At 39.9% G+C, this 18,685-nt stretch overlaps 1 protein-coding gene across 5 annotated transcripts in view; it reads right to left on the bottom strand.

The window, feature by feature from the left end:
- MCTS1 (MCTS1 re-initiation and release factor) overlaps positions 1-18,685 on the bottom strand; it is a 65,521-nt gene that overhangs the window by 11,682 nt on the left and 35,154 nt on the right. For 2 of the 5 annotated variants that reach the window (XM_080653935.1, XM_080653934.1), the window contains 2 exons: positions 2,524-2,676; positions 1,915-2,012 (listed from right to left, as the gene is read on the bottom strand). In XM_080653935.1, the coding sequence (XP_080510061.1) occupies positions 1,915-2,012; positions 2,524-2,676 (251 nt within the window). Of the gene's footprint in view, positions 1-1,914; positions 2,013-2,523; positions 2,677-3,219; positions 3,386-3,827; positions 4,200-18,685 lie in introns of those variants that run through there. The other 3 variants (XM_080653937.1, XM_080653938.1, XM_080653936.1) reach the window with 3 other exon arrangements.

Below are 18,685 nucleotides of genomic sequence, written 5' to 3'. Positions count from 1 at the left end.
AGGAGACTTGCAACCAGGGGAGCAATGGGCAGTGGCAGCTCATCCTGAGCTAACCCTCTGAACCTGTCTCCAGGCCCCCTTTTCTCTGACTTCCCAGTGAGCCAAAGCCGCCCAGCCTAGGCTCTCCTGTTGCTTCTTCTATGCCCTTCCTTATTTCACTGTCCTAAGTATAATTTTGCTGCTGCAGTCAATAAATTCTTGTTTGCTTATCTAAAAGAAAAAAATTTAACAATTGTTCATTAACACTTTGCTGTATTTGCTTTATCTCTTTCTGTTTAAACAGACATATTTTTCCTCTATTTTAAATTTCAGACATAATGCTTCACCAAAATGAGCACACACCACCTAAGAATAAAGTCATTCTCTTACATAACCACAACACTATTATCATACCTGAAAATTTAACAACAGTTCTGCAATATCATCTTATAAACAAACCATATGCAAATTTCTCCCAATAGTCCCAAGAAAGTCTTTTATATCTTTTTTTGGAGGAGGAGGAGGGCTTGAATTTGGTTTGTTTTTCAAGCCAATCTAGATTCATGCACTATATTTGATTATTTTGTTCTATTCTCTTTTAGTTAAGTAGGAATTAATATCATTAAAATGTCTTAATATCACCAAAATATTTTTATTTTAAGCTTTTCCCCATTGCATCAGGACTCAATTTCTGTCCATCATAGTTTTTTAACTTGATGAAATCAATACTTAATCCAATAATTGTAAATATTCCTTTATAAATATTAAAATGCTTCATCTATAACCAATGAATGCATGGATGGGTGGAACAACAAATTGATGTTTTTTCTTTCTCTCTCCCTTCCTCCTTCCTCCCCCACCGCTGTCCCTCCGTCTCTCTCTCCCTCTATTTCAAATTAATAAATAGCCTGGCCAGTGTGGCTCAGTGATTGAGCGTGGACCCATGGACCAAGAGGTCTCAGCTTTGGTTCCTAGTCAGGGCACATGCCCGGTTTGCAGGTTTGATCCCCAGTAGGGGGCATGCAGGAGACAACGGATGGATGTTTCTTTCTCATCCATGTTTCTATCTCTCTATCCCTCTCTCTCTAAAAAAATCAATAAAAACATATTTTTTAAAAATTAAAAATAAATATTTTTTTAAATAAATTAAATGCTTCACCTTTTTAAAAACTTGCCTAACAGCTTTACTGCTCTGGACCTCTGCTTCACCAAGTAATGAAAAATTTATCTCCTCTTACCAAAAATCAAATTCATTAATTAAATCACAAATACCACCTACAGAACCCTCCAGTCACTCCCTTCCTTTCTGCCTCTTGGCTAAAAGGCCAGATATGCATACTGGTTTGAAAAGCAGAAAATTTTCTTCACATTTAAAACTTCTTGGGCACTGGGATTATATCTTCCTCTGGATTTTTTTTGTAATATACTCAATCTAATATGCAAAAGTGGATAGATAATAAACATTATTTTGTTTCATAACACCTGAACTTGGCACTCAACTAACAATAACTGACTCCAACAATTAGACAATGCTTTCCCTTATGGAGAATTATCTCTAGGAGGCAAATTTAGATATAAATTTAAAAGGAAATGCTCAGAGTACTTATCACAGTTTGTGAATATATACTTGTGTAATTATGTAATTGTCTAGTCTCCCAACTAGACTGTTACTTTCCTAGGGACAGGGACCAAGTCTGGAACATAGTAAGTTCAATAAATATTTGTTGAATGAATGAATGAATGCTCTTTCTTGGTCTTTCTGGAACACATAATGAGAGAATCTGCATTTTTCAGATTTAACACAAGATGGGAATTCATTTTACTTTTATATTCCTTAATACCTAGTACTAATAAATAAGTTAACACCAGAAATCACTTTCAGCTCCTTTTGTGTCTTTCAATAACCCCAAATACATATTTTCTAACAAGACTTACATTTGTGAAGTAATCTTAGGGTTGGATAAAAAGGTCCTTCTCTTTGTCTAAAAAATAGTAACTCTCCATTTACTGTAAGGATTTCTATATGTTCATGGCTGTAAGACAAATGTCACAAAGTACAAGTTAGATATTTTCTTTCTAAAATGAGTATGCCAAATAGCCTTTAAATAATGTATAATATGAAACATGTATATACAGATACAGTAAGCTTTTTAAAAATTTTTCAATAAAGATCCAAGCCAAAAAAATTGTTTATCTGCTTTACCTATCATACCAGTCCAGTGTAGAGAAAAAATATGAGCTGCTACACTCAATTTTATTTCACATATTATTAATTTAATTATTAGGTAATTCAATAAAACAAATCTCTACAAATGAAATAAATTAAATCCAACTCTAAACATTTAACTGGTAAAATCAGTACATGTTTTCATATAGAAAAACACTTGAAAATATAAATATTGCTTAGAGTTATTCTATTTATCTACTCCCATAATCTATCAATAATTAATGTGAAAATAATTCCATTTATTATGGGTGCAATCTAATAATACAATATTCAACTACTTAGGCCTGAGCTTTATATAGAGAAAAATAAAGACTTACCATCGCACTATTTTGACAGGATCTTTCTTAGGCATGATTTGATTAAGCCATGGTTCAATACCTGGAAATTGCTCTATCAATTGGTTCTTAATGCCCTTTATAACTGAGGTTTTCAACTGGATGCAATTGGACACATTTTCTTTTTCATCAAATCTGCCAAATGATTTTTGAAAGAAAAATAAAAGGTATTTCTAAGTAAACATATCAGAACAGCTAAAGGTAGTGTTTTAATTAGTCATATATTCCCAAGCAAGTATTTAGATGCCTAAAATAAAAATAAAATAAGTTGATTTTTAAAATACTATTTACCTTTTATTCTGTCCAGCACAACCAACGTCTTATTACATTAAAATAAGCTGTCATACATACACAATTAGCTGGGGAGAGGAGGATATGAGGCATATTTCACATTATAACCTGTAATCAGCTACACAAATGCCTGTTTTAGAAAATCTTACTGGTCTCTACCCAGGAAGAAACACAGATTTCCACCTATAACAAAACAGTGTGGGGGAACAAAAGAAGCAAACCAAAAGAGCCCTCAAGCATTGAGATACAGACCAACGCAAGTATAACAGAAAATCAGTCCCTGCTAAACTATGCAATCTACTGAGATATTTTTTAAAGTCATGATAATAATGATGATTTCTAAGATCCCTGTTTACTTTTGCTCAAAATGTCATAAACAAAACCCACCTTCCTTTGCCCATGTTTCCCCTTGGCTTTTTGCGTCTACGGAAAAGGTAGGTTCCCAAGGAATTTTTGTCTTCCTTACACTGAATAGCCTATGGGGCAATCACGCTGTTTTCAAGACAAGGTTAATCTGGCAGCTAAGCAATAGGCATGACAGCCCGCTTGCTTCCTGTCACCCAGACTCCTTCACTCCCATGACCCAGGAAGTCAAGCCTTCCCTTATTCAGTTCATAACTAATAAACAGACGGCAGTGAGTGCATGGCTCTCCCCTTAGCTAAAGAGGATATACCCTTAAATCACAGTGCAAGGATGTGACTGGTAGAACCTGGAAATGGAGGTAGTATTGGGAAAGGGAGCAAAAGAGAAAGAGGGGTGGTAAGGATAAAGAAAATAAAGGTGGGAGAACCGAAACCCGACTGGGGATTAGGGATGGAAAGCTTAAAGAAGTGTTTTAAGTTGCGAGTGAGAGCATAGTACTATAGAAACCTTAGGGAGTAAGGATGGCAGGGGCAGGGGAGAGAGAAAGAGGATCTTTGCTCTCGCCCTCTTCCCCACCTCCCACCCCCACCACCTTTGTGAGCAGCGGACGGAAGCCACACCACGTCCTTACTTCTTGAACATGATCCAAGGTGAAGGGGGCGACGATGGGGAAGGGCCTGGAATGGGGGGAAAATTGAATTAGCACGGGTCCGGCGGATCCCCTTACAGGAGGAAGGCCGGCACTGACAGACGGAGCTGTCTTCGTTCCCCGGAAAGGGAGACAGCCAGCAGCGCTTTCCGGTTCTCAGCGAAATTTGACTACTTCCGCTCCTCTGAACACCTCGCCCACTTTTGCCGGCCCTTTTTGGGCAACTGATTGCTATCCAGAGCGGGTAGCTGAAAGGGCGGGACTTGAGAAGGAAGGAAAAATAGAGAAATCATTCTAGTTGCTGGAAGAGAAGAATGGGGGGGCGGGGAACTCAATCAAAGCAGCACTTACAGCAGTTGCGTCCTTACGGGTTCTTCAAAGGATCAAAATTCTTCCGTGTCGGCGCAACCTACTGTTAACCTAAAAACAATTTTTTTACTAGGAAAGGATTTTTGTTCCCCGAGGTAACCGAATGGATTGGTGTTGACCCAAGAGCATAAACTCAGGCTAGCCTTGTAGTCTCCTGTAGATGTATTCGTGGACTTGCCAAGTTTAGCAAATAAAAATACAGGACATAAATATATATATATATATATATATATATATATATATATATATATATATATATATATATATATATATATATATATATATATATATATATATATATATATATATATATATATATACAGCCCTAACTGGTTTGGCTCAGTGGATAGAGCGTAGGGTCGGCCTGCGGACTCAAGGGTCCCAGGTTCGATTCCGGCCAAGGGCATGTACCTTGGTTGCAGGCACCTACCCAGTAGGGGGTGTGCAGGAGGCAGCTGATCGATGTTTCTAACTCTATCCTTCTCCCTTCCTCTCTGTTAAAAATCAATAAAATATATTTTAAAAAATATACAGGACATCGGTTAAATTTCAATTTTACATAAACAATGAATATTGTTTAAAGTATAAATATACCTGATGTAATATTTGGGCATACTTAGGCTAAAAAATTTGTTATCTGAATTTAATTTGGCATCCCGTATTTTAATCTGGCAACCATTCACTGGCCAAAACGGTGTCCCCATAGAAATATTGACAAGGTTGCCATCCCCTGCCTCACCCCCAAACCTATGAGGTGAGCTATAAATCAATAAAGGCAATTTCCTTGAGTGATAAAACGGCCTGTAGGCGAGCAATAGAAGATTAATCTGACGGAAGAAGTAACAACTAAAAAACACGTTTTACTTATGTAATTTTTAAAAGTAGAGTGAATCAAGGGTTTTGATCAGCAAAGAAAGCTTAGAAAAATACAAAATCTAAACAGGCACTACCCCCAGGCGTTGGGGTAGATGTACACTGACCTGTAAAGCAAATACACCAGTCCCTCCAGGAAGCATATACTCAAGTCTCTATTGGGGAGATGGACGCTTGGAGCAATCATATGTATTTGAATTGTGCAACTAACTCCCTTTGTGTTGATTCTATGGTAGCAACAATCTTCTGATTATAATTTAGCTTCCCATAAAGATCTGCCTGGAAACAATTTTCTATTTTCAAATCAAATCCCATGAACAATTGTTTGTCTTTGTAAATTAATAATTGGCATTCTGGTTTACACATGGGGCTCTTGTGAACATCCTTATCATGACTTCACATTCCCAGCATCAATCAATTTGAGACCTTTAGAATATTGAGTTTATGAACATGCAAAACTGAAAACCAGACCCTTAGTTGTGGTTAGTACTACAGTGTCAGCTTTGTTGCCAAACAGCTTTCCTCCCCTGGCAACTCTCACATCATACTGGGAGCCTGCCATGTAACAATATGCATTGTAACAGCAATAAGCAGTTACTATTAAGCAGTTTAATAAAATAGATCATTTGTATTTGATCTATATATAATACAATATAATAACTATATATTCCACTGAAACAAAATTTAACTTGATGGACCCCAAAATTAATAATACCTTAGATGGACTTCCTAATCTCTTGAACTTTTGGCTTGAGAAACCTACTAATTTTACTTCTAGAAAGTATTATGCTGAATATTTGCAGTGTTAGAAATGATAATTAACTTTTAATTCTATAAAAATGAGACACTATCTAAATTATGACAAATCCCACATGCATGGGAATAGATATACAGCTATATATACATACATGTTTTTAATTTTTAATTTGTCAATTACAGTTCACATTAAATTATATATTAATTTCAGGTGGTGTACATATATATTTTAATCCATTTTCATACACTCTGATAATCACAGAAACTGAATCTGAGTTATGACAAATGCCAAGTTAGATCATTAGTATTAATGAGGTATTGAGTTCTCTATGTGTGCATCAATACCTTCATTCATAACCCACCTACACAGATACATAAGCAGGGCCCACTTGTCACTACAATGTGTTTCTGGTTTTGTGTTGTAAACAGTATAATCATAAAGTGGACTCTGTTTTTACAAGATTACAACTGGGGTTTGCTCCTGCCAAAGGACTCATCTTCAAATAAATCATCACTACAACAAACAATATGTCATAAAAGAAGAAATACCTCAAAATAAACCTCTTCAAAAATTAAAATAATGATGCCGAAACCGGTTTGGCTCAGTGGATAGAGCGTCGGCCTGCGGACTGAAAGGTCCCGGGTTCGATTCCGGTCAAGGGCATGTACCTTGGTTGCGGGCACATCCTCAGTGGGAGGTATGCAGGAGGCAGCTGATCGATGTTTCTCTCTCATCGATGTTTCTAGCTTTCTATCCCTCTCCCTTCCTCTCTGTGAAATATCAATAAAATATATTTTAAAAAAAAAAAAGATTTAAAAAAAAATTAAAATAATGAAGTTCATTTATTCATGCAATAAATAGTTACTATAATGGATTTTAATGCTTTATACATACATGCTCTGTACTATAATTTGTGCATACCTGGTAAGTATTCTGTGCACATTTAATTTATTTTACAAGGGTCCTTAATGTACATGCAGCACAAAACATAGAAAACCCAAGTCTATCAAACATTTTACTAAAATAAGTAACTTAGCTATAACAAGCATTAGATATTTAATTATTGTGTATGCCTTACAATTCGGAAATTATTTTATAGAATCATCTTGACATGAAGCTATAAAATTCTGCCCAACGGAGTTTTGTAGAAAGACCTCCTTTGCTTCTTTGTAAGCTTCCTTAAGCAATAAGCATGGCACCAAAACCCTTCAGGGTGTCCAGTAAAGAAAAGTTTCTTTAGGAGCTGGGCCATAGCTTTGTACACTGAAAAAACTGCTTTTGCTGCAAGAAAGAATTGGGCCACTGCCAGAATCCTGCTGGGCCTCACATCTCTAAGAATCTACAGCTGTGAAGTCTTCCATTAGGGTCACTTTTCCCACAAACTGCCTCTCAGCCTCACACTTTAGAGGCCCCTGCAACTGGCTTTATATCCCCCACAAGAGCAAGACATACCTAAGAATTACAGCACTGTCCCCACCACCAATGAACTCTGGTGAGAAAATACATTGGCCCAACCCCTGCCTGGAAACTTGTCCATACTGATCAACATAAGGAACACCAACAAAACAGCAGCTCCTGCCTGCAGTCCCAAATACTAGTAGAGCTAATTTGGAGAACTCTGAAAGCCCCCTATTTATCAGAAGATTGTCAGGACTAACCATCTTGCCAAACTTGTGATGAGCCAAACCCATATCCCTGTTTTCCTTTGTCATTACCCAATATGTAAGCACCCAGTTCAACTTATTTGCTATGTGATCTTGGGCAAGTCAATTAATTCTGTGACTGTCTTCCATCCTATCTAATAAAGAGGGAATATGCTAATTGACCCCCACACCCTCACAAAGATGGTGGCACCCACAGCCAATAAGGAGGGAATATGCTAATTGACCGCCTTGCCCTCAAAAGATGGTGGTGCCCACAGCCAATAAGGAGGGAATATGTGTCATAAGGTCAAACTTAATTATGCTAAGAGGACTGTGCCCTCTAACCTGGGACTTGTTTGTGGCTTTGCCAACAGGTCAGTCCAAGGCTTAACCCTATAGCCGCTCCCTACAGTTAAGTAACTTGCCCAAGATTACCAAGCTATGAAGTACTAGAATCTGGATTTGAACACAAGTAATCAAACTCTGCCCTCTAAATAACAATACTTAAAGACCCCCTTCTGTGCCCTGTCCCATCCTCCCCTCTTCATATCTTCCCTCCCTTCCTTCCCCATAGTTAATAACTGGTAATAGTTTAGTGTGTATTTACATATATATTGTACATATGCATAAGAAACATAAATGGAATCATACTGAACATGCTATTTTGCTTTTGCTTTTTCACTTTATAGGTGAAATATATGCTGGAGATTTTTCCATGTCAGATCATATAGATATCTAGATACACAGAATAACTTCACTGCTTTTTTAAAAAATATATATTTTATTGAACTTTTTACAGAGAGGAAGGGAGATGGACAGAGAGCTAGAAACATCGATAAGAGAGAAACATCAATCAGCTGCCTCCCGCACACCCCCCGCTGGGGATGTGCCCACAAACAAGGTACATGCCCTTGACAGGAATCAAACCTGGGACCCTTCAGTCCACAGGCCGACGCTCTATCCACTGAGCCAAACCGGCCAGGGCTTCACTGCTTTTGATGGCTATAGGGCATTTCATAGTATGTATATACCATAATTTATTTAACCAGTCCTCTTCTGATAGTCATTTAGGCACTTGCAAGAAGATTGAAGGGTAGGATGAGTCACAGAACCCCAATGTTCCTCAGACCTTCTACTGGCCTGCCACTATCAGGGATCAGGACCCTATGCTCTAACACCTATCTTAACCTCAAAAGTCCACAACTGCATCAATGGGAGGTCAATGGGGACCCCATACACAGGCCTGCCCCTGGCAGAAATCAAGAATAAACTTATACACTAGGACTAAAACCACGCCATCCTCAAGGTTTTTACCCACTTTCAGCAATGATCAAGAGGGACCCAGGCATATCCTTGGCCTTCTCTTTGTCCACACTACCTCCCTTGATACCTAGTCTCAAAGCTTTGAATATGCCAATGATACCCACATTTATGTTTCCAGCCTATACTTCTCCTTTGAAATCCAGACTCTATATCCAACTGCCTACTTGACTTCTCTGCTTGGATATCTAAAGGATATCTCAAATTCATGTTCAAAACTATACTTCTAGATTCTCTCCATTCCACCCCCTGCCCAACACATCAAGTTCCCAAACCTATTTTACCCATAGTCTTCAGTTATTGAACTCTTGATCCTTTCATGTTCTCAGACCCAAAATTGTGGGAATTTTCTTAATTCCTCTCTTTCACATTCCACATCCAAGGCATTGGCAAATCCTATTGACTCTTCAAAATATATTAAAAAATTCGACCACGTCTAATGACCTTCACAGCTACCTTCCTGGTTCAAGTCATCATCATCATCTCTTTTTTTTTAATTTAAATTCTTTATTGTTTAAAGTATTACACGTCTCCTTTTCCCCTCATTGACCTCTCCCCAGCTGCTCCCACCCCCCAGCACATGCCCTCACCCCACTACTGTCTGTGTCCATTGGTTATGCTTATATGCACGCATACAAGTCCTTTGGTTGATCTCTTACCCGCCCCCCCACCCCCCGCATTCGCCTTCCCTCTGAGGTTGGTCGGTCTGTTCGATGCTCCTATGTCTCTGGATCTATTTTTTTGTTCATCAGTTTATGTTGTTGACTAGAGGCCTGGTGCATGAAATTCGTGCACGGGGGAGGGGGTGTCCCTCAGCCCAGCCTGCACCCTCTCCAATTTGGGACCCCTTAAGGGATGTCCGACTGCCCGTTTAGGCCCGATCCCACCATGTGATATTTATCTTTCTCTGGCTTATTTTGCTTAGCACAGTGGTCGGCAAACTGCGGCTCTGTTTGCCGACCACTGACCTAGACTCTCGATTCCAATAATTACAGGCTGTTGTTGTTTCTTGTGATTAAGCCCCTATCCCAGTGGTCGGCAAACTCATTAGTCAACAGAGCGGCAAACTGCGCGAGCTGCAGTTTGCTGACCACTGGCTTAGCATAATGCTCTCTGGGTCCATCCATGCTGTTGCGAATGTTAAAAGTTTTTTGTTTTTTACAGCAGTATAGTATTCCATTGTGTAGATGTAGTCATCATCATCTCTTGCCTGGATTATTTTAATAGCCTCCAAGCTGGTCTTTTACTTCTTCCTTACACCACTATTTATTCTTGACACATGCCAAGTTTTCCTATTAAAAATTAAAGTCAAATTAAAGTATCTGCCGAAACCGGTTTGGCTCAGTGGATAGAGCGTCGGCCTGCGGACTGAAGGGTCCCAGGTTCGATTCCGGTCAAGGGCATGTACCTTGGTTGCGGGCACATCCCCAGTGGGAGGTGTGCAGGAGGCAGCTGATTGATGTTTCTAGCTCTCTATCCCTCTCCCTTCCTCTCTGTAAAATATCAATAAAATATATTTTAAAAATAAATAAATAAAATAAAAAGACAACAACACACACATATATGTTAAAGTATCTTCTCTGCTCAAACCTTTCCAATGGCTCTCCATCTCAACCAGAGTAAAGCCATTATCTGTAAAATAGCTTATATGGTCTTTAATTGAATTCCTGTTATCTCTTTGACACCCTCCTTCCTCCTCCTCCTCCTCCTTACCTTTCTTGCCTTTTCTTAGTCTCTTCCAGTCACAGTGACCTCCTTGCTCTTTTTCTAACACCTTGGGCATACACACACCTTAGGATTGTTACACTAGTTATTCCTTCTACCTGGAAAGCTCTACCCCAAATCTCCACATAGCTATTTCCCTCACCTCCTTCAGGCCTCTTTTCAAATGGTAACTTTTCAATAAGGTATTTCTCTACTCTCCCCATTGAAAAGTGCCATCTCCCCCCCGCCCATACCTTTACTCAATTCAAATTTTCCACAAATGTATATAGAGAGGATGTGGGACACTGGAATCCTCATACTTCGCTGGTTGGAAAATAAAATGGTACAACCTCTTTGAAAAACAGTTTGGTACTTCTACATAATGTCAAACATAGAGTTACCATATGATCCAGCAATTCCACTCCTCAGTGTATACTCAAGAGAAATGAAAATATATGCCCATGAATGTTCATAACAGCATTATTCATAATTGCTAAAAAGTAGAAATAACCCAAATATCCTTAAACTGGTGAATTGATAAACAAATGTGGCATATTCATACAATGGAATATTATTTGGCCATAAAAAGGAATTAAATACTAATACATGTTACAACATGGATGAGCCTTGAAAATATTAGGTAAAGTAAAGCAACCACACACAAAAAACCCATATTGAGTGGAATTTCCAGAATGGGTAAACACATAGAGACAGAAAGTAGATTAGTGGTTTCCAGGGTATGGGAAAAGGAGAGTATGGGATATGACAGCTAAGGAATAAAGTGTCTCTTTTGTGGATGATAAAAATGTTCTAAAATTAGAAAGAGGCAATGGTTGCACAACTCTGTGAATGTACTAAAACCATTGTATTGTATGCTTTCAAAGGGTGAATTTCACAGTATGCAAATTACTATCTAAAGAAAATAATTTATGTAAATTATATCTGAAGAAGCTGTTATCTAAGAGAATTTACGCGGAAAAAAATATTGTGTGGCTATTTTTGGCTCTTTTTCTGTTGTTAATTTCTCATGTTATTGCTCTGTGATCAGAGAATGTTACTTGTATGATTTCTGCATTTGCAAAAAAATACATTCTATGGTTGTACAGGGTAATCTTACCTAATAATAGACATACATGTAAATTGACCATACCTCCGCTCCGCCCATAGCCAATCAGAGTATGCAAATTAACCCAACAAAGATGGCAGTTAATTTGCATACATAGGCGCCCAGCGCCTGGGTCCCGGGAACATCCCAGCACCCAGGTCACTCTGAGGTAAGCCCCATGTGGGCCCTGAGCAGCCTGGGAAGGGCCTGAGCAAGGAGGCTCCTGGGCAGGGCCAAGCCTGCGATCAGAGCCGAGGGGGCAGGGGTGGAGCCAGCAATCGGAGAGAGCTGGGGGGGCCCTGCCTAGGCCCCAAGGCTTTAGGCCTGGGCAGGGGCGGAGCTGGCGATCAGAGGGAGCTGGGGGTCCCCTGCCCAGGCCTAAAGCTTTGGCCAGAGGCTTTAGGCCTGGGCAGGGCCCAGCTGGCAATTGGTGTGAACTACAAAGAAAACACCTTTTCTGACTGCTCATTGGCTAAGCTTCCTGTATGCCACTGGTAATATTCTTAGTAACTTGGGTAATAAGAATCCAAAAAGGTAATCTAGGGTTTTCCCACCACACTTCTGGAGAAAAAAACGAAGGTCCACTCCTGGAGGGCTAAGAAATGTCATATTATAAACAACAAATTTGTACCTAGCCGGTTTGGCTCAGTGGATAATGCCTCAGCCTGCCTACCGCAGGGTCTGGGTTCAATTCTGATCAAGGGCATGTACCTAGGTTGCAGGCTCCTCCCTGGCCAGGGCCCAGGTCAGGGCTCATGCAGGAGGCAACCAATCAAAGTGTTCCTCTCACTTTGATGTTTCTCTCTGTCTTTCCCTTTCTCTTCCACATTCTCTAAAAGTCAATGGACATAGAAAGGGAGTGGACTGACAATTCTCAGGGGGAAGGGGGTGTGAGGGGTGCGGGAAGAGATTGGACAAAAATCTTACACCTATGCATGAAGACAGTGCGGGGGGGTAAGGGCATGGGGTGGGGTGGGGTGGGGAATCAGGTGGAGGGGAGCTATGGGGGAAAAAAAGGAGGAACACCTGTAATAATCTGAACAATAAAGATTTATTAAAAACCAAAAAAAATAAGTCAATGGAAACATATCCTCAGGTGAGGATAAAAAAAAAAAAGGAAGAAAGAAATGTTATATCCGCCCTGACTGGTTTGGCTCAGTGGATAGAGCGTCAGCCTGCAGACTCAAGAGTCCCAGGTTCGATTCTGGTCAAGGGTATGTACCTTGGTTGCGGGCACATCCCCAGTAGCGGGGTGTGCAGGAGGCAGCTGATCGATGTTTCTCTCTCATCAATGTTTCTCTCTCATCGATGTTTCTAACTCTCTCTCCCTCTCCCTTCCTCTCTGTAAAAAATCAATAAAATATATTTAAAAAAAAAAAAAAGAAATGTTATATCCTCTGAAAGACACATCTTGAAAATGCCTAAAGAAAGTTGTCATTTTTTCATGGTGAAGGGACTGGAGTCCGTGTTGATGAAAACACCTTGGTGGCTGTGGTGACTGGCAGTGGCTGCAGCAGCGGGGTGATGGGGCTGGTGCCTTCCCTGATTAGCCTGGTCGCCTCCCACAAAAGGAGGCCAGACTGCGGCTTAGGCCCGCTCCCCATGGGATGTCCGTCAGTAGGACATCCCCTGAAGGCTCCCAGTATGTGAGAGGGGGCAGGTTGGGCTGAGGGACCCCCCCCCACCCCCAGTGCACGAATTTCGTGCACCGGGCCCCTAGTTTATCATATATAATCAACCTTATTAAGTAGTGTTATGTGTTATGAACTTTTCTACATCCTTACTTATTCACCTAATCTGTTGATTTATGAGAGAAATATTTTACCTCGAATATGCCCAAAAGTCTACCAGCAGTCCTAATACTTATCTCTTGTCAAGTCCTTCTGAACTGTTTCAAACCCTTCCCACTTTCCTAAATTTCCACCACCCTCTCCTGTTCCATCACATCCTACTTTATACATAAAATACCAGGGCACTTCACCTGACTTTTGAAGAGAAGACAAGATTGCTCTTATCTGCCTGCTACCAAACATACAACTTAAAATAGTCTACCCCATTTAACTTTTCTCATTTGTGTAGCTCTCCCTCTTTCTGAGACTAATCTCTCCACCTGACCTTTTTTTAGAAACCTCACCTGAGGATATGCTTTTTAAATTGATTTTAGATAGAGTGGAAGGGAGAGAGAGAGAGAGAAACACCAATGCAAGAGAGAAACATCTATTGGTTACCTCCTAAACCCACCCCACCAAAGAATCGAACCTGCAACCTGGGCATGTGTTCACACCAGGAATCAAACCCACAACCTTTCCATGCATGGGATGAGCACACTGGCCAGGGCACTCCACCTGACTTTTGAATTCCATACCTTTCCACTTTCTCAGAAGCCTGGCCTTATCAATTTTCCCTTTTCTCTCTTAACTTATTTCTCTCCCTTCTCTCTTTCTCTTTTTTTTTCTCTCTCTCTCTCCCACCTCCCCCCTCGCTGGCCCTTCCCTTCTCTATCTATATGTCTCTCAAGAGGTGAAGTTTAATTCCCCTCTCATTGAAACTGGGCTGGTCTTAGTGCCTTGCAGCTTCCACCTGGGCCTCTTAGAACACTCACTCTTGGACTTTTGAGATGCCATGTAACAAGTCTGCCTACCCAAAGTCTATCTTTCTGTGAGAAGACCCAAACTAGCCAGGTGGAGATACTATCTAGAGAGAAAGATGCTGAACTATTCTAGTTCCTAGCCATTCAGGTCACCCCAACTGAGGGGCCCAGACGTCATGAAGCATAAGTGAGCTGTCCTTGATATTCCTTATCTGAATTTCTGACCCAAATTACCATGAGACATGATGATGATGATTATAACTGTTTTAAGTCACTAAATTTTGGGATTGTGTGTTATACAGAAATAAATAATTGGAAGTTAAAAATGGCCTCATGTTGCTAAATGTAATAGACATGTTTGCATTCCTATTTATTTGACCTGTTAGCAGCTCTTGTCACAATTAATCATTCTCTCTTCTTTTAATATGTTTTTTAATTGATTTCAGAGAGAGGATGGGAGAGGGATAAAGATATCAATGATGACAGAAAGTCATTGATTGGCTGCCTCCTGCATGCCCCCTACTGGGGATTGAGTCTGCAACCTGGGCATGTGCCCTGACCAGGAATGGAAGAATAACCTCCTAGTTCATAGGTCTACACTCCAACCACACTGTCCAGGGCTGGGGAGGTTTCATTTGCTCAGGGGACCTTCTTTGACCACTCCTACAGAGCACTCATTACAGTTGTAATTTTTTGTGTATTTGAATAAATATTTGAATGTTTGTCTCCCTGATTAGACTGTAAGCTTCAGGCTGCAGACATCAAGGTTGGTTTGCTTGTTACTGTACTCAGTACCTAACTCAATGTGTGGCACATATTACGTGCTAAGCATATATTTTTGGAGGAAAGTAGTGAAGAAGGAAGGAAAGGGAGGAGAGAAGGGAGGAAGGAGAAAAGGGGGAGTAGGAGGGGGTAATCTCCCTCTCCCATGATTGGTTATTTGTAAATTTTTACTCTCCTTGTATTTCTATTTACTTTATATATCTCTAATTCATGTTGTTATGTGCATGAAGGTCCATGATTGTCACATATTCTTAGTTGAATGCACCTTTTATGAATATTAAATATCCCTTAGTCTCTTTTAATATTTTAGCTCTGAATTCTTTGATTGATTCAAATGGTGCTTTTTTGCTAGCATTTGGACAACTCAGAATTTTACTGTTTCTTTGCTCACACTATTTCTTATATTCTACATGTTCTTTTCAAGATTCATTTTTTATTTTGCTATAAAACCTACCTGACTAATTCACAATGGTTCTGAATTTGTCTGCAATATGCTCTGAATATGTAGAAAAGTAGAATCTAAAATCAGAGGTTTGTTCTGTGTATTATTTCTAACTCAAGGCCAATTATTCTATTTATTCATTTTGGTTCTTTTCTTTTATATTGTAGATTTTCTCCAAATATTTGTTGATCCTTTGATGTCTATGCATGTTAGTGAATAAGGGACAAACACATCTGCAAAGATAACTTGCCTGAGTTTACTCTGCAGTTATGTGTCCCTACATGGCCCATCTCCTGAGCTAGAGGGCCTTGTGTAAGTAGGTTGCATGTGTTGACCTGTCAGTCTTCACTTGGAAGTGCGTATGAAGGAGACAGAGACTGTTTGTTCCCCCTACTCCCTGCAAATTTCCAAAAGAATTTTACTGTGGCAGTGGAGGACTCCGGTGTATTTCTTCCTGGCCAATTCTTCAATCGACCAGAGGGGGCTCCCACTACACCCGCTCTTTGTATTTATTCATTCTGAGATTTGATTTTCTCTAATAATTTTCTCTTGCAGGCTTTGGACTTGACTACTCCTCCTCTCTTATCAATATGATCATATATGATTTCTATCCTCAAGGAATTCATCTCAATTTCTGAACTACTGATGGTACATTTTCCTTTAATTATACCACTCTTGTTTTTTGTGTGTGTTTTTTGTTGTTGTTTTGTTTTTTGTTTTTTCTACTCTGATGCTTTAAGGGACTTGGGGAAGAGAAGATGGGAACAAAGTTACAAGCATTTATGTTGCCATCTTGATCTAATCTGACCAAAGTCATTTTCTTATGTCAATTTGACTGAGGCAAGGGGAGTGGCCAGGGCTCACTCTGAGAGGCAAGGGAAAAGGGCCTCTTCTAGTGATAGCTTCTGGTCACTCAGGACTTCCAATAGAGGTCCATTAGGATTTATAAATTTAGTATTTGCATAGCAATGCTTCTGAGAAAGCCAAGGCAACAAAGAGCAGGCACCACCCTGGAGCAGAAAAATTGTGAAAGAAAAAGTACCCCCTTGACGTAAATTAACTAGAAAAAGGCATCTCTTTGGGTAGTCCAAGTATAAAAATTCTAGCTTTCCTCTGCTGACAGTGGCATCCTGGCATTAGCAATCAAGGCTTGTAGACTAGCAGAATACAGGATAGATTTAATCCTACCTCCAACACACACACACACACACACTCACACACACAGAGGCTTCACTTTGAAGTGGGTATGAAGGAGACAGAGATTGTTCCCCCTGCTCCCTGCAAATTGCCAAATATTCTACAGAACAATATATAGTAAACAATAGCCTCTGTCAGTGCCAATTACAATGTCCAGAGATAAGGCCTCCATACTCTGGGGCTTCTCCCAATTCCACACAAGCCTGAGAGGTCAGGTTAAAGCTCAGAAAAACTTTCCTTAAGTGAGCCTCATATAAAAGCAGCTTTTGCTCCCTGCTATTCACCACCATAAGAAATAGGCCTCTGACCTCCCTGAGCCCTTGCACAGACAACATTACAGAACAGCCCAGAGAACTCTGATTTTACAAACTAGGCCCTCCTCACTTCTAGTAGAGCCACTCTCAGCATAAGAGGAAAGGTCTTTAATGCCACCAATAGGCTGCTCAGAGACCATTAAACACCACTAGGTCACTCCAAGAGTTGTGCTTAGGAAATAGGGACAAGGACTCTACCAACCTTCCTTTCCTGCTACCACAATCTACCCCCACTCACCCAACCTGGGCCATCAGCATATCTATCAGACGTAATTCTCTTGGCAAGTCTACAGGAGATGATACACATAGATATACATATACATATATAGATGTAGAAATATATGTGCCCTTCTCTAATACCATCTCCCAGAAATTAGCTATATCAACGGTTTGCTGCATTATGTTCTTGACTTGTTGCTATGCTTACTATGAAATGTCAGATGGAAAAGGACAAAAACCATATGATTTCACTCATACCCAGAATATATAACAAAAAAGTAACAAATGAACAAATGTAACAAAAAAAAGAAAAAACAAGCTCATACATACAAACAGAATGGTGGTTACCAGAGGGAAGGGGTAGGAGAGTGAAATGTGTAAAGGGGATCAAATTTATATTAATGGATGGAAACTAGACTTTTGGTGGTAAGCATACAATAGAGCATATAGGTACTGGATTATAATGTGATATACCTGAAATTTGTTATTAACTAATGTTACCTCAATAAAAATTAATTAATTAATAAAATCAGCAGCCATTCCTTATAAAAACTCAATGGAATAGAAGAGAACTTTCTAAAGAGTATCAAAAAGCCATAAGCAAGCATCATAATCAAGTCACTTCCCATGAAATTCACAAATAAGACACGGATGTCCTCCATAGTGTTCTGAAGTTTCTAAAATATAATAAACCAAGAAAATGAAATAAGCTGTATAAATCTAAAAAAAAGAAAGACAAAAAGAGGAAAAAAGAATAATTGTTTGCAGATGATATGATTATCTGCATTGGGAATCCAAAAAATGCAATTTAAAAACTGTTAAAACTGAGAAGTCTATGTAGTGGACATCCACTGTTTAGGTTTGCCCAGCATTCCTTTCTCCCTGCTTCTGATAATAGCACTCTTCTTCCTTTGGAGGTCTACCCCACACTCACTGTCCTGGTAGGATGGGCTATGAGACTGCCCTACTCCATTCCCCGTATACACACGTGCCTGGCTGGGCCCCTAACCCTGGATGAGCTACCCATAAAATCAAATTCTTCTGGACACAGTGGCAGCTCCAAGGGGGAAGGCATGTGACCCAGGCCAGAGATATAAGACCTTTCTTAGAATATTCCAAATCAATGACTGCAGCACCCACCTAACAGCTGCAAGCCCCAGAACACCGTTCCCAAATTGGCACAAACACACGGATTCAGAGGAGCTCTACACTCCACCATGGAAAGGTCAGATTTCGCCTGGGATAAAGAGAGAGAGAACTACATAACCAGACATCCAGAGAAGAGAGACCATGGGGAGACAAAGACACAGCCCGCATATGAAAGAAAAGCAGGCATCACCAGAAAAGAAAGTAAACTAAATGGAGGCAAGCAACCTTCCAGAGAAAGAATTCAGAGAAATGGTCATAAGGTGGATGAAAAGAATGGAAGACAAATTCGACAATATGAGTAAGAACCAAGAGGAAATGAAGAAGAACCAAGAAGAAATGAAAAATGACATCGCTGCTGTAAAGAACTCAATAGAA

This window comes from Plecotus auritus (assembly GCF_963455305.1).
Source record: "Plecotus auritus genome assembly, chromosome: X".
Lineage (NCBI taxonomy): Eukaryota > Metazoa > Chordata > Mammalia > Chiroptera > Vespertilionidae > Plecotus > Plecotus auritus.
The sequence above is the reverse complement of the archived record's forward strand: the minus strand, read 5'-3'. Positions and strand labels throughout refer to the sequence as shown.